This window comes from Homalodisca vitripennis, chromosome 2, assembly GCF_021130785.1.
Source record: "Homalodisca vitripennis isolate AUS2020 chromosome 2, UT_GWSS_2.1, whole genome shotgun sequence".
Lineage (NCBI taxonomy): Eukaryota > Metazoa > Arthropoda > Insecta > Hemiptera > Cicadellidae > Homalodisca > Homalodisca vitripennis.
Genome location: NC_060208.1, coordinates 150,767,112 through 150,783,975, shown reverse-complemented (window position 1 = coordinate 150,783,975; position 16,864 = coordinate 150,767,112). Strand labels below are relative to the sequence as shown.

General features: G+C 36.3%; 1 protein-coding gene across 3 annotated transcripts in view; it reads right to left on the bottom strand.

Annotated features, from left to right (window-relative positions):
- LOC124354898 overlaps positions 1-16,864 on the bottom strand; it is a 76,559-nt gene that overhangs the window by 2,107 nt on the left and 57,588 nt on the right. For 2 of the 3 annotated variants that reach the window (XM_046805694.1, XM_046805695.1), the window contains 3 exons: positions 15,537-15,670; positions 6,457-6,662; positions 2,917-3,040 (listed from right to left, as the gene is read on the bottom strand). In XM_046805694.1, the coding sequence (XP_046661650.1) occupies positions 2,917-3,040; positions 6,457-6,662; positions 15,537-15,670 (464 nt within the window). The remainder of the gene's footprint in view (positions 1-2,916; positions 3,041-6,456; positions 6,663-15,536; positions 15,671-16,864) is intronic. The other variant, XR_006921723.1, reaches the window with a different exon arrangement.

The following is a 16,864-nucleotide window of genomic DNA, read 5'->3' as shown; positions in this document are numbered from 1 at the left end:
TCAGTAGTTTGCAGTGTTCTTTTAATGCTGAGAGGAAATGGTAGGGAAAGATTACTTATTTAAACTAGGGTTTTAGTGAAAGCAGACCTACAATGTTTTATAACCTTAGCTAAGACTTTGTCAAGTTAGCTGAGGTTTTGGATTTGAATCTTTTAATTAATTTTTTTTATTTCTTCATCAGTGAAAGGAAAGTTAGATCTTTGGTTGCTGATGGTGAAGGTTGAAAGTTATTTATTTTAGCGGGATTTATTTTAAAAGTATGGTCAGCTTTCTGAGTAAAAATATGTTTAGGTGATTTGCTATTTTTCTGGAGTCACATGTTTTGTCACTAACCGTTTGACTAGTGACAAATTATGGCTAAACAAGTATTTATAGCTTTTGCCATTTTGTCTGTATGACAAAGCATGGCTATTGTCATAGACTACTCTAATGCTACATTTAAAAAGGAAAATAACAATAAACTATTTTTAAAGTTTGTAGTCTTCAAGCGTCTACTAATGTTTCACTGATGTACTCTGACGTATTTTGAACTTTTTCATTTGGTATCACTGTACAAATCCTGGTTCTTTATGAAGGTTGGCTGTAATACGAAGATCTATCATATGTGTATATTTAAATCCCAGTGGTCTGTTACCAAACAAATAAGCAATTGGATGTGGTCGTCGTAATGCACAGCATGTGGTATGAACACCTGTTAAAGGGTTAACATGAGGAAAATTATACATTTTTTTATTGACTGTTTGAAGAAGTATATAAATAATAAGTTTACTTTCTTTTTAAATGATATAATTACATGCCCTTAGGAACACTTTAAACGTTTAATTTTAAAAGTGAAGAAACTCATTAAATTAGTTTAATACACAAAATATTCACTGTATTACAACTAATTAGTTAAAATCAATTTGAAATTTAGTCATAATCATAAGGCATAGTCAAATGATATTGTCATAAATTATAATAACTTTTTTATAAAAGAATCAAAAAATGACTTCATAAGTTTAAATCAAATCGTTAAGCTAGTACAAGCAATAGGGTACATCAAAATTCAGAAAATAATTTTGCTAAATTACAGCTGTTTAACATGTTTAAAAAAGTCTTCTAATGTATAGAGTGCAGTCAGTAGAAGAAGGTTCCTAGTTACATTTTTAAAAGCTTGAAAATTTAAATTCTTATCATGTTGAGATAATTTGTTATACAATTTTATTTGGAGCAGCTTATGACTGACTATTCAATATCTTGCTGAGTCTTAGTAGGAATGTTCAGAGAGTTACGATTATGGTAACAAATTCTCTCAGTTAAGTTTTTGAGATGTGACTTGACAAACACAACATTGTAAAAAATAAATAGACTGGGAAGCATACATAATAAAAAAAGGTTTACAGCTTTCAAATGTTTTTATACCAGCTATCAACCTAACGGTTCTTTTTTAACAAAGAAAAACTTTATGCGCAACACTGTTGTTACCCCAAAGCATGACACTGTAGGTTAGATGAGAATGAAAAAAAGCACAATATGCCATCAACGGAGAATATAATCTAACACTAAGCTTAACCCTTCCCACCCCGTGAACGATATATTAGAGTGGTAGACTTTGACCATTAGGCCAAACACAGTTATATCCAATATTATAGATTATGTCTCTTGGAGATTTTTTTATTTCACAAAGGCCTTCAAAATGCCCGGTGCACGCTCTGTGCTCAACATGCTTGCCAAGAAAGTATTTATAAACTACCTTCACTCAGCGGTAGGGGGAGGGGAACGCCCTTTGTCTAACTTCGATCACCTGCTCGTCAGTTCTGCGTCTCATACAGAGCCATAACCAAACATTTCCATGGCATGTGCTTTCTCGGTTGTCACGAGTGCACGTCTACTAGGTATCTCGTTATTATTCTTCATCGTATTGTGATTAAGTTGCAATATTCATCTTGTATTATAGTTCGATGAAGTGTATTTAATTTAATTTAAATTTATTTGAAATAAACAGGTTTTTTATCAATAAATACGCTCATTTTAAGTAAAATGCCATGTTTTATACTTTTATTGCTTTTAACTTTTATAATTTAGATATAATAAAAATTAGATTTGATCTAAAAGAATATAAAATGTTGTACTTGTGTTGGTGTTATAGGAAAGTTAATAGATTTATTAGTGGCTTGCGAAGGGTTAAGTTTAGATAAAAGAAAGTAAACACTACTGAGTTTGGTAACAACCTGATTTGTATGGGATTGCCAACTAAGTTTATTATCCATTGAAATTACAGCCAAAAAGATTGACAAATTTGTTTTCTACACTTAACTGTTTTAAAGTAAAAATTATATTTTTAGTTTTATTATGGTTGATCTTTAAAAAGTTTGATGAGAATAGGGTGGGGAGAGGGACACCCCTGTCCACAGATCTAATGTCAGATTCCTGATTACCAAGTACAACAACTTGCCTACAGTTTTCCAAATACGATTTAAAAAGACCTAGCTCTGAACCCTTAATACCATACATAAACAACTTATCTAAAAGTACTTTATGGCAAATTATATCAAAATCTTTGCTAAGGTCTAGGCATGGTAAAAGCTAAAATGGACTTATTTTCAAAACATCAAGTGTTCTAGAGACAACTTTTTCAACAGCATCAACTGTAGATTTATCGAATAAGAAACCATTACTAAACAAGTTAGTTAAAATGTAAAATTTTATAACTCATAGTTGCTGGATTTCAATGGAAGAAAGGGCAGTTCATTAGCCATTTGTTGCCTGTGTTAATTATTTATAGCAAAATGATAATTACTTTTCAATTATACCTAACATTAATTCTCACCATTGATATTTTAATAAAACTTTCTTACTTATGTAACTTCATAAAAAACTGTCATTCTTACATCATACGATTCCTTAAAGGTCACAGTAAACCAAGTCAGATCTCACCTTGTTGTTAACAGTGGTAAGGTGTGTCTGCCCCATGAGCTCTTGTAGCCACGGCCAAGCACCAGAGTGTCCTGAGAGCTGAGTGATAACCTCACAGACTAGTTGTAGAGCCAAAGCCTGTTCCCTAGAGACGTGATGCAATGTAAGCATGCAGTACAAGAAATACAAATTATTTTGTACAAATACCAGTTTACCAAAGTGAATTAAGTAAATATTCAAAATCAAGTCGACTAATATATTAAGTGAAACGTTTTTGTTCTCTTAGGACAAGAAGCTTATAAATTGCACTTAGTCATATAAGAACCTTTGCGCTGCTTCCGGAGTGACAGGATATTCAGGATGGGTAAGGTTAGGGAGTAGGGGTCGCCTCCTATCGAGATCCATGAGGAAGAATTAGGGCACTAAATCTCAAAGTCATGTCTCCCCGGAAGAAGGGGAGGCCAACTCTGAACCAGCCTCTCCAGTCAAAGTAGGCAGGGGGTGGCAACTTGTTGAGGCTAGCAAGAACCTCTGAAGTTAGGGAACAAACCTCACCAACTCCAACAGTCATCTCCCACAGTAGACTAGACCTATCGAATTGCCCTTGAACCCCAGAATCTCAACATTTGCGGTTAATGATATGCCGCTCCTGGACATCTATAAGATTGTCCAGATTTAAGTAACACATCAATCTTTGTTGTGCCCAGTGGTAAGTTCGACTGGAAGGTATAAACCAGCCAGAAGTGATCCCTGCTGGGTTAAAAGTAAGTGAAACATTTCACCTCACCCTAATTGGACTAGTGGATTAAAAAATGCTTAAAAGATATAAGGAGCAATGAATAAGTTAATTATGTTTGGGTAATTCTAAGCAATATATGGGTCAACCTCGATTTTTCTCATATTACAATGTAATGTTCCAATAGTCAATTAGAAAATGAAATGACTAGAATTTCTTGCCGGAAAGCAGTTATAGGGAGCAGGCAACTCATATTACAATATAATGTTCCAATAGTCAATTAGAAAAGGAAATGACTAGAATTTCTTGCTGGAAAGCAGTTATAGGGAGCAGGCAACCGCGAGAATTACCTATTAGTGATCAGGGGCACTGACGTGATCTGGGCTTCAAATTTGGAACTACTCGAGTTAATTTTTTTTTCTAAAAGGGCAAGCATCGTGCATCGTGCGTGATCTTCGTATATACTGAATTGATTCAGGCCAAAGGAATGACACAGATTCCTTTACCAGATTTTTACGGAGATTTTGTATTGGGCGGATTATATTGGTTTACTTTGCTTTCCAGCATGTAATTATGTGTTTAAAATTGTTTTACATACATTACCTACATTATATTGTAATATGTAATAAGAATTTATCAGAAATTTTTAATAAAAAAAAGGATCACGCACGATGCCTGCCCGCTGCGCAGCGCTTCGCGCTGCTTGCTCTTTTAGAAAAAAAAATTTACTCGAGTACTTCCAAATTTGAAGCCCAGATCACGTCAGTGCCCCTGATCACTAATAGGTAACTCTAAGCAATATATGACCGTCTGGCGGTTGCCTGCTCCCTATAACTGCTTTCCGGCAAGAAATTCTAGTCATTTCCTTTTCTAATTGACTATTGGAACATTATATTGTAATATGAGAAAAATCGAAGTTGACCCATATATTGCTTAGAATTACCTATGTTTGTTTATCTAGTGACTGTCATCCTTAACACTTTCACTGCTAATACGTACAGTATAACATTTACTAGAAGCTAAAAATTTTGAGTCAGTTTTACTTACCGAATGGTGGTTTATATCCTTAGTTTTGTAAAATAATTGCATTTCACTGCACCATTCCATGTACCAGTGACGTCTTAGTTTCCGGCCTGATTTCGTGCCGGCCGCTCCTGGCGCAAATTGAACCCATCGAACTGACTCAAAAATTGAATAATACACACGAAAAACTTATAATACATTGTTTTTATAGTTTATCACTACTTTACAAATATTTACAATATATGTAGAGCCCCTCCCACCACCCTTTTTGTCTCAATTTACAAGTTTTTGTGGAAATCGTCAAAGCATTTGACGGGGCAGAATGCTTTTTTCTATGGGCAGGCACAGCACACATATACAGTTCTTTTTCTGATTGCATTTTTGGCGGAAACACCATAACGCTTTCTTTGCCTGTTGCCCTGCGTGTCTCTTTCCTCAGTTTTCACAAGCTTGTGCAACGCATTTCTTGGTGGCGTTCTGAGTGGCTGTTCTGGTGCTGGGGGTAATAGGGTCCTAATTATTTCATTGCGGAAATCATACACAGTCACTTTTCTTCTCCCACTATACTATGTAGAGCCAACGAATTGATGACTAGCAGTTACGTTAGATGTATAAATATCTTTTTATATCAGCGAATGCTCTTATGCTCACACGGGTAGTACGAGAGCATCTGGTTCCCATGGTCCACCCCTTTCATGTGGGCATTGTACTGAACAATTGGAAGTGGCTTCTCCTCCTGGTTACGTTTATTCACAATTGTCACCATGGTGTTTTCAAACTCCGAGGAAATGTATAAAACATGCCTCTTGTCCCTCCATCACCCCACCGTTATACACACAAAATGAAACTAACAGGAACTACGCTATATTTAGCAAAAAATAGGATAACTTGAAACTGATCACGTTAAAGTATTTAACAAGACGAGCACCACACGCAAACAGCGATAGATGTATTCCCAACAAGAACTGATCTCACACTGTAGGCCCGAGTCGCACTGAACGTGTTAAGAGAATAGCGGATAACACACGCAATGCCGGAGGCTCTGTCAGCAAATTTGGAAAAACAGAGAATTACAAACTGGTACAGGATGTTTGCATTCATGGGGTTATTAGTAATTACCATTTAAAAAATGTTGGGTTAGTGTTGGTTTAGTGGCCAATCTTTTTTAATGGCCAATCATTTATTGGTAGCTAGGCAATATTGATTTAAGCACAGTACTCAATTTTGATTCTGTACTTGAGGTTTTTAGTTTTTTTTTAAAGAGAGGCTGATTCCCTTTTTAATCCTTATTTTGCCCGTCCTCATGGGCCACTGGCCTATGCAAGGATCTAATCAAGCAGAATAAACAGGAGAGTTGATACTGTTGAAAGTTGATGGTACTGATAAAAAATGCTATGGTCACAGAAAGGATCTGAACGTGCACTATCTCTAACTCTGGAGCAAAGTTCGATGTCTTAGGCTAGTTGCACACACACCGATTTTGGACGACCGATTTTTTACCGGCCGTCCAAATTCCAATAGTGAACTGAATGAGGGAACGGAACCTGGCACACACGCCGACAGCTGATCGGCGCCGGTTCACATTGGAATTTGGACGGCCGGTAAAAATCGGTCGTCCAAAATCGGTGTGTGTGTGTGCAACTAGCCTTAGACCACTCGTCCATCTGCTCTTCCAAATATATCGGTCTTGTAGTTTAATGTAATAAAGCTTGTGTTCTGGATATGAATGTAAAGGGTAACAATTGTTGTTACTCAACATACCTCTATCAATTGGCTAAAAATCACTCTTTCATTTTACTCACGAGATATTGGATGAAGCAACTTCAATGATCTCATTGAGCCAGTTGAGGGGTTGGGTTGTGTTAGGCGAGAGAGCCATGAAAGCCCTGAGACGAAAAGCCTTCTGGAGCTGAGCTGACGTCACTTCCCACATGACAGAGGTGGAGGAGACGCTCTCGACAGTGCTTATAGGTAACTCACTCAGACATGACATCAACTCCGACATAATCTAGTGCCAAAAAAATAACCTCAATATCTCAAATAGACAATAGACAATAGACAATAGACAAATCTCTTTATTTCATGAACTTTGAGTACAGAAATGTCGTCAAAAGTTTGCAAGAGTTGGAACTTGATGAATCCATGTACGAAAATTAGTTTTGACTTTGAAAAGTCGGGTCTTCCCTCCACCGAATGTACTCGTCGATTGAGTAAAGGGGTCGAACTAGGAGCCAGTTGATAAGCCGCTGTCTCATATTCTTGATTGGCCCTGGAGTTTTCAGCTCATCAGGCAGGTAGTTGGCAAGTTTGGCACCGATGTATGAGGGCTTCTTCTCATAGAGTGCCAGTCTGTGATTGGGAAGAACATAGTCGCTACCGTTTCTTGTGAAGTGGTTATGTAGGTTGTTTCTTCTGGGGAGATCTTGACGTGCAGCATGGAGGATTACCTCAAGAATGTAGAGAGCTACCACTGTGAGGATTTTTAAGTTTATAAAAGCTCCTCGGCAGGACTCCTGTGTACCTGGACCCAGCATGGCTCTGATGATTTTCTTCTGGTGTATCAGTACTCTTTGGAGGTTTGTTTTGGAAGAGTTTCCCCATAGTACAAGGCCATATCGAAGATGTGACTCAGCAAGAGCAAAGTATGCTGTTCGGAGTATGCTCTGATCTTCTGTGATCGATTTGAGTCTTTTTATAACGAATACACCAGAACTGAGTTTAGAGCATACCGTATCCACATGGAGACTCCATGACAGGTCTGAGTCAATGGTGAGGCCTAGGTGTTTAGCATATTCGGATTGGTTTAGTCCAGGTATTTCAGTTACTTGGTGTTTTTTTGGTCCAAAGAAGAGCTGTGTGCTTTTACTCTCATTAACAGCCAAATCATTGCTATGGCAGTACTCAAGTGCCATGTTAAATGCTATGTATGCTTTAATTTCAAGTTCTTCAGGGGTTTTTGTACTATTTATAAGAACTGTGTCGTCTGCATACATAAGCAATGAGCAGTGCCGCTCAAGGAAATTTGGCATGTCGCTGGTGAAAATGATGTACAGGACAGGGCCCAGGACTGATCCTTGCGGGACACCTCTATCTAGCTTTTGGCTTTCCGATCGAATTGTTTGCATTGTCCCTTTGTGATCTGTATGACTTATTTCAACCACTTGGGTTCTGCCTTCCAAGTAACTCTTAAACCACCTTGCAGCAACACCGGTCACTCCGATTCCCTCTAATTTCTTTAAAAGCATTTCATGGTTAAGGCAATCAAATGCCTTGCTGTAATCTAGGAGTATGGTTGTCACAGTGTTTCCTGCCTCTATATTGTCTATAAGTCCTTCTATTAGGCTGATTAATGCTGTTACTGTTGACCTACCCGCAGTGAAGCCATGTTGATGAAACTGTAATCATATTAAAGGTTTTTATATGTTGTAGGAGTCTGTTCAGTACTATTTTTTCTATAATTTTAGAGAAAGCTGACAGAAGTGAAATCGGCCGATAGTTTGATGGTTGCTTTTTATCACCTTTCTTATGTTTTGGTAGCACTTTAGCGATTTTTAGCTGAGAAGGAAATGTGCCCTGTGAGAGAGACTTGTTGACAATATTTACTAGTGGTTGTGCAAGTTCGTCTTTACATCGCTTAAATGTTTTTGGTGACAGTTCATCTATTCCTGAGGAGGTTTTTGATTTCATTGACTGGATGACTTGTTTTACCTCTATTGAAGTGGTTGGGTGAAGTACCAAGCAGGGACAGTTAGTAATCCTGCTCGTCATTGTGTTCTGTCTGGGCTTAAGTTGTTGTGCTAAGGTTGTTTTAGCAACACTAGTTAGGTAGATATTCAGTTGGTTTGCTATATCCATAGGGTTATCGATTATTTTTCCGTTCACTTCCAGCTCGGACAGTGTGTTATGATCTTGCTTACTTTTCCTTTCACTATTAATAATTTTCCAGATAGCCTGACTTTTGTTTTCAGCTTCATCGATGATCTTTGCAGTTGCTTCTTTCCTTCTCCTTTTAAGTAGTTGACCATATTCTTTCTTTTTTCTCGCCGCTTGTTGTTTGTCCTCTAGCTTTCCATACAGAATGTATTGCTCTTGTGCTAGGAGGAATTCATTTCTTAATTTTTTAGTGTCAGAGTCCTGAGGTATGGGTTTCTTCATTTTCTTAGTTTGAGTAATTTTGACAGGACAAGTTTTGTTGATTGTGCTTATAATTATCTTGTGCAGGGTCATGTATGCTTCTTCAGCATTTTCCTTTGAGTATACTTCTTCCCAGGATTGTTGGCTCAAGAGTTCTTTTAGTTCCTGTATGTTTCTCCTGGTAAAGCTCCTTTTTTGTATTGTCATGTTGTCCTTTCCAGGTTTTTGGACATTTATTGTGCACATTTGTCCGGTATGATCAGAGATGAAGGTATTTATTACTTCGGATTCAATTTCAGATGAGGCTAAATTAGTACATATAAAATCTATGGAGGTCTGGCTATGTGGTGTGATCCTGGTTGGAGGGAGATACAGTCTTATGATGTTGTAGGTGTTCAGGAAAGCTTCAAGTATTTTGTTACTCGTTGAACACTCGTCCAAGCAGTTTACATTTATGTCCCCCATTAGGATTACTGTACTCTTCCATGTTGGAATTGTGTCCAGGAAGGTTCCTAGGATTTCTAAGGCATTTTCAAGATTATGACTTGGCCTGTACACTCCAATAATATAAGTGTCTCTGGGTTTAGTTTGTAGCTTTACTGCCGCTATCTCACAGAGCAGTTCTTCGCTGTATTGGGACGCATTCAAGCTTGTTGAATGATTCCTGAAGTTCTCTCTAACATATACTGCAACCCCCCCTTTAATATGTTGTGTTCTGCTAAAAGAATCTATTAGATTGTATCCATTGAGTCTAACATTACTGATAGAATTTTCTTGGTAGCCATGTTCCGTGATGATAATGATGTCAGGGGTCTCTTGAGCTAGCTGGTCGTTTAGGATATCTATTTTATTGGAGAGGCGGTCTACATTTTGATGGAAAAGCTTTATTTTTTCTTTTGTTTGTGTACTTTGCTGGGGATACTGTTTTAAGGTGTACCCTCTCTTTTGCTGGAGTGATTTTTGGCCACAGTTGTATGGAGTTGAGCCAATTTCAAGTATTTTGTGTTGAGTATATGTTTGTTCGCAGGGTGGAGAGAATTCACAAATCTTCTGGTATTGTAATTTTGTTTGAATTTGATTTTTCTGAATGGACTTTCGGCTAAAAAATGTCTTTGATTAGGTATTTTGATATTGGTTGTAGGTTTTGGCTGTGGGCAATTATCCTGTCTATGTACTTGTGCTTCCACAACCATTGTGTGTCCGGCCTGGATTGGCGAATCCAGGACGTTGTTTGTCGTCAGCCCTGTTAGCCTTGATCCTGGTGTATCCATAGGGTATTGTGTCTGAAATTCCTTGCATTTTGCCATTTGTAATGAGACACTGAAACAGTTCTTCTTCTTTCCCTTAGATGGTGTATTACTCAGTTTAGCTGGTGTATGTTTTCTTACTGTTTTTTGTTTTGGTACTTTGGTTATGCTTTGAATTTCTGAGTTAGGAGGTTCCTTAGATTGGTTATTTTGGATCTGTACCGCCAAGTCTCTAACTGTACATTCCAAACTATCTTGCCTTACTTTCAGCTGTACAAGTTCCATCTGCATGTTTGAGGAGCAATTTATAGGTTGAGAGATGCAGTGAGAGCCTGTTTCAGTTTGAGTTTCATTATTTGTAAACGTAGGCAACTCTAATATTTTAGTATCTTGAGAACTTACTTTCTTTTCAAGCTTATTAATTGTATTCTGTAGATGATTTATCATTTTAGCATAATCGTCTACCAGTTGTCCTTGTTTGTAGTCATGCTCTTCAAAAATAATTTGAGTATCTAAACGAAGTTTCTTTTCTTTTCCCAGTTGGCTTGTTTTGTGGCTTGAACAAAATGAAAAGTAACTCATTTTAAAACACTTCTAAACACAAAAGATTTTATTTTAAAACTGAACATTCATCATAAAATTATTAAAACTGTTTAGGCTACTGAATCGTTGATGAAAAATATTATGCCCATCTAATTTATTCTGAAATATAATAGCAATTTAACAAAATTTTCTTTTTTTCTCATGAGATGACTTAATCTACAAGTTATTTGGAAAGTAGCTACCATGTGGATGTTGACTGGGTGGGGATAGGGACACGATCTTAGAGGTATTGTGAAACTACATTTAGCATGCGTCTGGCAGTGATACTGTGAAAGTTTTTCCACCATTTGTTTACTCTAAGTATAAGTTCAATGCGTATTGCTCTGTACTTTCTATGTTTGACTAAGTTTGTTCTGTTATTTCATTATTTTGGAAAAAATATAACCCGTGGAAATTTATTGTGAACTGTGTTCAGTATATGGAGAATAAATTATAAGTGTTAGTGCAGAGAGAAAATGTTGCTGTTTGTTTCAAGATAGGAAGCATTCCCATTAATGATGAAAAGCGCAGTGGCAACATGACTGTGGTTTGATGGTCTTGTCAACAATCAGTGGCAAGATTAGGAAAATCAAAGGTTTACTACTACATATCTTTTTTCAATATTTGTGGTTTCCGTTTGTTTCTCAACATAAAAAAATTTGTTTACATTAATTTTCCTCTTCCAAATCTATAAAAAGCTGTAATAGTACTGAGTATTTCCTAATGCACAAACTGACACCTTTTTACGTTCCCTTGTACATTGCTTAACAATTAATATATCTCTTACAATTTTGTTCATTTTAGATGAAGGATTTGAAGACATAATGGGATTGTTAAGAACACTAACATTATGAAGTTTTAAAATAACAAAAAACTACATAATTTCAAGATCTGTAATCAAGACTTCCCCCTTCAATGAGTGTATAACTTATATAGACAAACTGGGTTAACCCTTCAATGTGGGGATTTCCAAGAGCTAACCTCAAGTCTGCTGCAGGAATGTTTCCTGAGCATATAATGATATGCTTTAGCTATAACTAAATTGAGTATAAATAGTACAGAATTTCTAAAAGTCAGAAATAATGCAACACCTACCCAAAAATATTTACATTATGGAAGAAACTAACTTTCACAAGTAGTCCAAGGCCTACAACACTCAAACACACCTACTAAATCACTTTTACATCATTATTATTTTACATTTAATATACAGTGAAATAGTATTTAGACCAAAAATAATAATTTATAGTTTTTTTACTGACTAGAAACTTATTACAAAACAATTATTGTTTTTCCAAAACTCGTGAAATACAAAATACACACAAATTAGTCTGTAATAAACAATAGAGTAGACACAATTTTGCAACACAGCTGATTTGAGCCATCTGTTTGGTTTTTATGTTTATGTTTGGTTCAGCTGTTTAGCTGAATAAAATAAAATAATTTTCTTTGAAAACGAAAATAATTAATTCAATGCCGTCTTTATAACAATATAAAATATTGCTGGAAGTAATTCAAAATGATACTTCTAGATCGCATATGTTTATGGTCTACACTAAACCGTGATGTTCACATGAAACCATTGCAGTGGGCCTCGTTTTTTTTTGCCCGTGACTGTCTTGGAAAACCACATTGAAAGTTTACATGTGAAAGGGACTCACACAATCACTACAATCTCACCCCCTACCAGTGAGAAGAGGAGTTCCACAAGGCTCGGTCCTTGGACCAGTTTTGTTTATTTTATTTATAAATGACTTTCCAGAACACTTGAGAGAATATTGTCAAATGATCATGTACGCAGACGACACAGTTCTGCTTGCAGCAAATAGAAATACTGAACAACTGGAAATTAACACATACATAGCTTTCAACATGGCTCAAGAATATACAATGAGAAACGACCTCGTTCTCAATGAGAAAAAAACAAAACAAATGACTCTAGGCAGTAAAAAGGCCCTTGTAACTGAACTACCAAATATCCAAGCAGCTGATGAAGTTAAACATCTTGGCATAATACTTGACGAGAACATGCGCTGGAAAAACCATATAGACAGCCTCTGCCTAAAGCTTAACTCAGCATTGTTTGCATTAAAGAGAACCAAGACAACTAGTACTCATGAAGCCACGAGAACAGCATATCATGCGTTATTCGAAAGCCACCTGCGTTATGGAATAGCAGTCTGGGGTGCTTCTTCAGCTGGCAATCTCCACAGAGTTCTGGTGATGCAGAAAAAAGCAATAAGGTTAATGGCTGGAATAGGACCTAGAGAGAGCTGCAGAAACATCTTCAAAAACTGGAAAATATTGACAGTAACATCCATTTACATCATAGAAACCATACTTTACTGCATAACTAAGAATCCTCCAAAACAAAGAGATCTCCACGGCCACTACACTAGACAAGCAGGGGATTACACTCTACCAGTCCATAGAACAGCATTATACGAGAAAAAACCATCATATGCTGGAATGAAACTGTTCAACAAGCTACCAGATCATCTGAAAGACAACCCAAGAGCTATAAAGAGAACCTTACGGTGTTGGCTGCAAGACCACGCATACTACACGCTCGATGAGTTCTTCTCATGGAATGATGAATTTTAAAAAGACCTCTCGTTTAATAATACAATTCATTTTTAAAAACTGTTTGACTCTGTAACATGTCTTGATGATGTTGTTAATAAAGAATATTGTCTATTGTCTATTGTCTATTGTCTATTGTCTATTGTCATGAACAAACCATCCAAAGTGCTAACATAAAATCAGGAATCACAAAAATTTGCCAGCTTATTTCATAACAGAAATATTTATCTTGCTATAAACTAAAAAGTTCAGTTTGTAACAGTATAATAAAAATAACTGTCAGTGGTTTGGTACATGTATTATAGGTTCAAGGTTGATTTGGTACAAATAAAAAAATTTAAAACTAACATCGAAAACATTTAAAGTTTTGTTTATGAAATTGAGGCTGTAAGTTTAGATAAATTATATTAAGACGTCACTGATTGAGGATAACACACTGATTGAGGATATCACATCTTGCAGGCCATATGTTTATATGATATCTTTTAATCTTTTAGGGTTAATTGTAAGACAGGGCCTTATGGCCCTAAATTCGTCCTTTTGTATATTTAATACAAATAAAGTCATTTGAATTTGAATTTAATAGATACTTAAGTAGTTTAATCATTATATCTAATGTTAACATGGATTTAAAATTTATTCTCAAATGGAACACTAAAAACCAAACTTTTTTAAAATTGATGTGATTAAAATGAACAAACTGATTGAGGATATCACATCTTGCAGGCCATATGTTTATATGATATCTTTTAATAGAGGTAGCTATAAGAAAAAAGGCCGGAGCGGCAAATCACGAATTTGACGTTATCAACGTATTCTGCTCACCCTCCTGAACAAAAAATATATATAGTACTAAGGGGTGCAAATGACAAATAACATGATTTTAGGGGGTATATTCATAAGTGGTTAAGTTTCTAATGTTTTAATGTTCAGTTTGTGTGCTGTGTCTGGATAATCTGTTTACTTGAATATTATCTGCGGCCGAGACTGATAGCAGCCTGATAACGTATCTGTTATCTGAGTTCCCTGGGGCAGAGTCAGTGCTTCACAAGATATCATGTTCAGTAGATTGGATTGAGTGAGTGCGTTACAATCATGAATCAACCATCCACTAGTTCGACCAACCCTAGTGAATTGTGTGTGTCGGAGTGTTTAGTAGGGCACGTAAAGAGTTTACGTTTTAACCGAAACGAAATTATTTCCTTTTTAATTGAACATGGAATTTTTAGTAATGAGTGTATTTGTTCGTCGAACGGTCGCGTGTTGTTTTTAAACCGGGAGACTTTGTTGTTTCGTTGCGATAGGAAAATTAGAAAAATTAGTAAGAAAAGAAGTTTTAAATGTTGCAATTTTTAAAAATCCACTTTTTTGTTGCTGCTGCTCAGCTATATCCGCCAACACACTAATGGTAAGTGTTCTCTGTTAATATCCATCTATATATTTATATTTGAGTTTTTCATGATTTATTAAGTTTTTGAACTTTACATAATTGCCTTTGCATTACATTTCAATTTATATTTCTGATCAGCCCCTCTAGAATTTTATATTTTACTGATAGGTACTATCTCGAGGGATGTTTTTCTTTAATTGACTGATGGCCGGAGGCACTCATCTCATTTCGATAACAAGTAATTCATTTGTTGCTCGAAATTAAGAAAAACGTTGTTCATTTTGATCAAAATTCTGCTCATTTCAGTATTATTTTTCATTTAGGTTTGCAAAGATGGCGACCCATCCGATGACGTCATCACAAGGTTGAATCATGGTCACAAAAGGTCACGTGACGCTTGACGTCGATGTACAACATAGAAATATTACTCCGCGCGTGAAAAGTTGTTCCATTTTTTATGTTCTAGAACTTTGTTATTTCTCATTTCCACCCCATCAAACTTTATATTTTTTTTGTTCTATAGGACGATTCCAATAAGTTTATAACGCAAAACTCGTATTTTGCCGCTCCGGCCGTTTATATGATAATTACCTTAATAGATACCTAAGTAGTTTAATCATTATATCTAATGTTAACATGGAATTAAAATTTATTCTCAAATGGAACACTAAAAACCAAACTTTTTTAAAATTGATGTGATTAAAATGAACCCCAAACAATTGATAAAACTTATACTATTCACTAATGCTGCAACTGTAAAGCCACTTAGAGAGTACAATTATGTATTAGGTGGTTCAATGAATTTAATACATGATAAAATAGTAAAATCAAGTAATACAAACTCTGATTAATTGAGAATATGGTTAGGGATCTAAAAAATTGAAAATAGAATAGAAAATGGTGAATAGAACCAATTCAGCTTCAAATTCCAACTTGGGATACCTACTTCATGTTGCGGCTCAATCATGTCCCACAGCGCCTTCACTTGTTGGTGAAGTAGTGCTCTGTTGGCTTCATGTATCTTCTCTTCCTTCAATGTTGCTTTCACACAGCCCAGCATAGTAGACAAATGTTCATTATCTATAGCAAACAATTCAAATTTATACATTCTTTGACTTCCATCCATAAACATGGGCATGGTCTCACTTTTTCTATTGAAATATAACAAAACTTGTTTGAAAAGCATATTAAGATTATAGTGCGCAATATAGTAATACTTCAGTAAAAAGAAAATACTGGCAAAATAATACTAGACTGATGTTCCTCTATTGAAATTTAAAACTAAGATGGAAGACAGTAGTAAATCTTAAATTTCAATTAGGAACAGCCACCTTATGTTTATTTAACACATTCACTGCGGGTAACGAGCATGATCATCATGCGAAAATGGCGCGCCGGGAGGTGGACGAGCGAGCTCGGCATACAGCAGCTGCTTTCATATTGCCTCAGTGTGAGCTGAGCCCGGGAAGGCTGTAACACTCATAGCGAGGTGTGCCTGTTTCGGTGAGTCAGTTGGTGCGATTCGTCGCCGGTTCGCCATTTTCGTTTGTTGTGTATGATTTGCGATATTGTGTGAGTGGATTATAGTGTCTGTTGATTGTGTAAGTGTATGTACTCATAATGGAGGAAGACGATAATGTTATTGACGATAATTTTTCATCTGATGAAGACAATGAGTCGCAATGAAATGCACTTTCTCCAGGTTGTTGTAGTAAATTCTTTTTACCTGTACAACATGTACAACTCTGATAGACTGTCCCTGTATGACTTCCGAGTTCGTGTTCTTGAAGACCTGCTCCCTCCAAAGGAAGCTCCACTACTCATCACGACGCACAACAGCATGCATCGTCTCTCTAAACTAACGAAGCGCAAAGGAAAGGGCAAGTCAGTTACCTGGAGGTGCCGCGTTTGCTACCACGAAGCGTAAGGAAACAGTGTACTATTGTGCAGTGTGCCCTGACGAACCAGGTCTGTGTGAACTCAGTTGCTAAGTCAGTGATAAGTATCACGAGAACAAATAAGTAGTTTTTAGTCTTTGGCGGTGGGTGGGATGTATATAGTTTTGATTGTATATAGTTTCTGTCGCCTGTAATTTTGTCATCCGCAATGAATGTGTTAAGTGATCTCAATGAATGATAATGGGACTTGCCAGTGATTTTACACTGTTTACCGTTTAATTTTTAAACTCTGCTGCCATTTCAAATTCTATGCCAGAGTGCTAGCCAAGAATAAGCAAAAATCATTAAATTTCTTCAAAAAATTACAAGTTTGTTG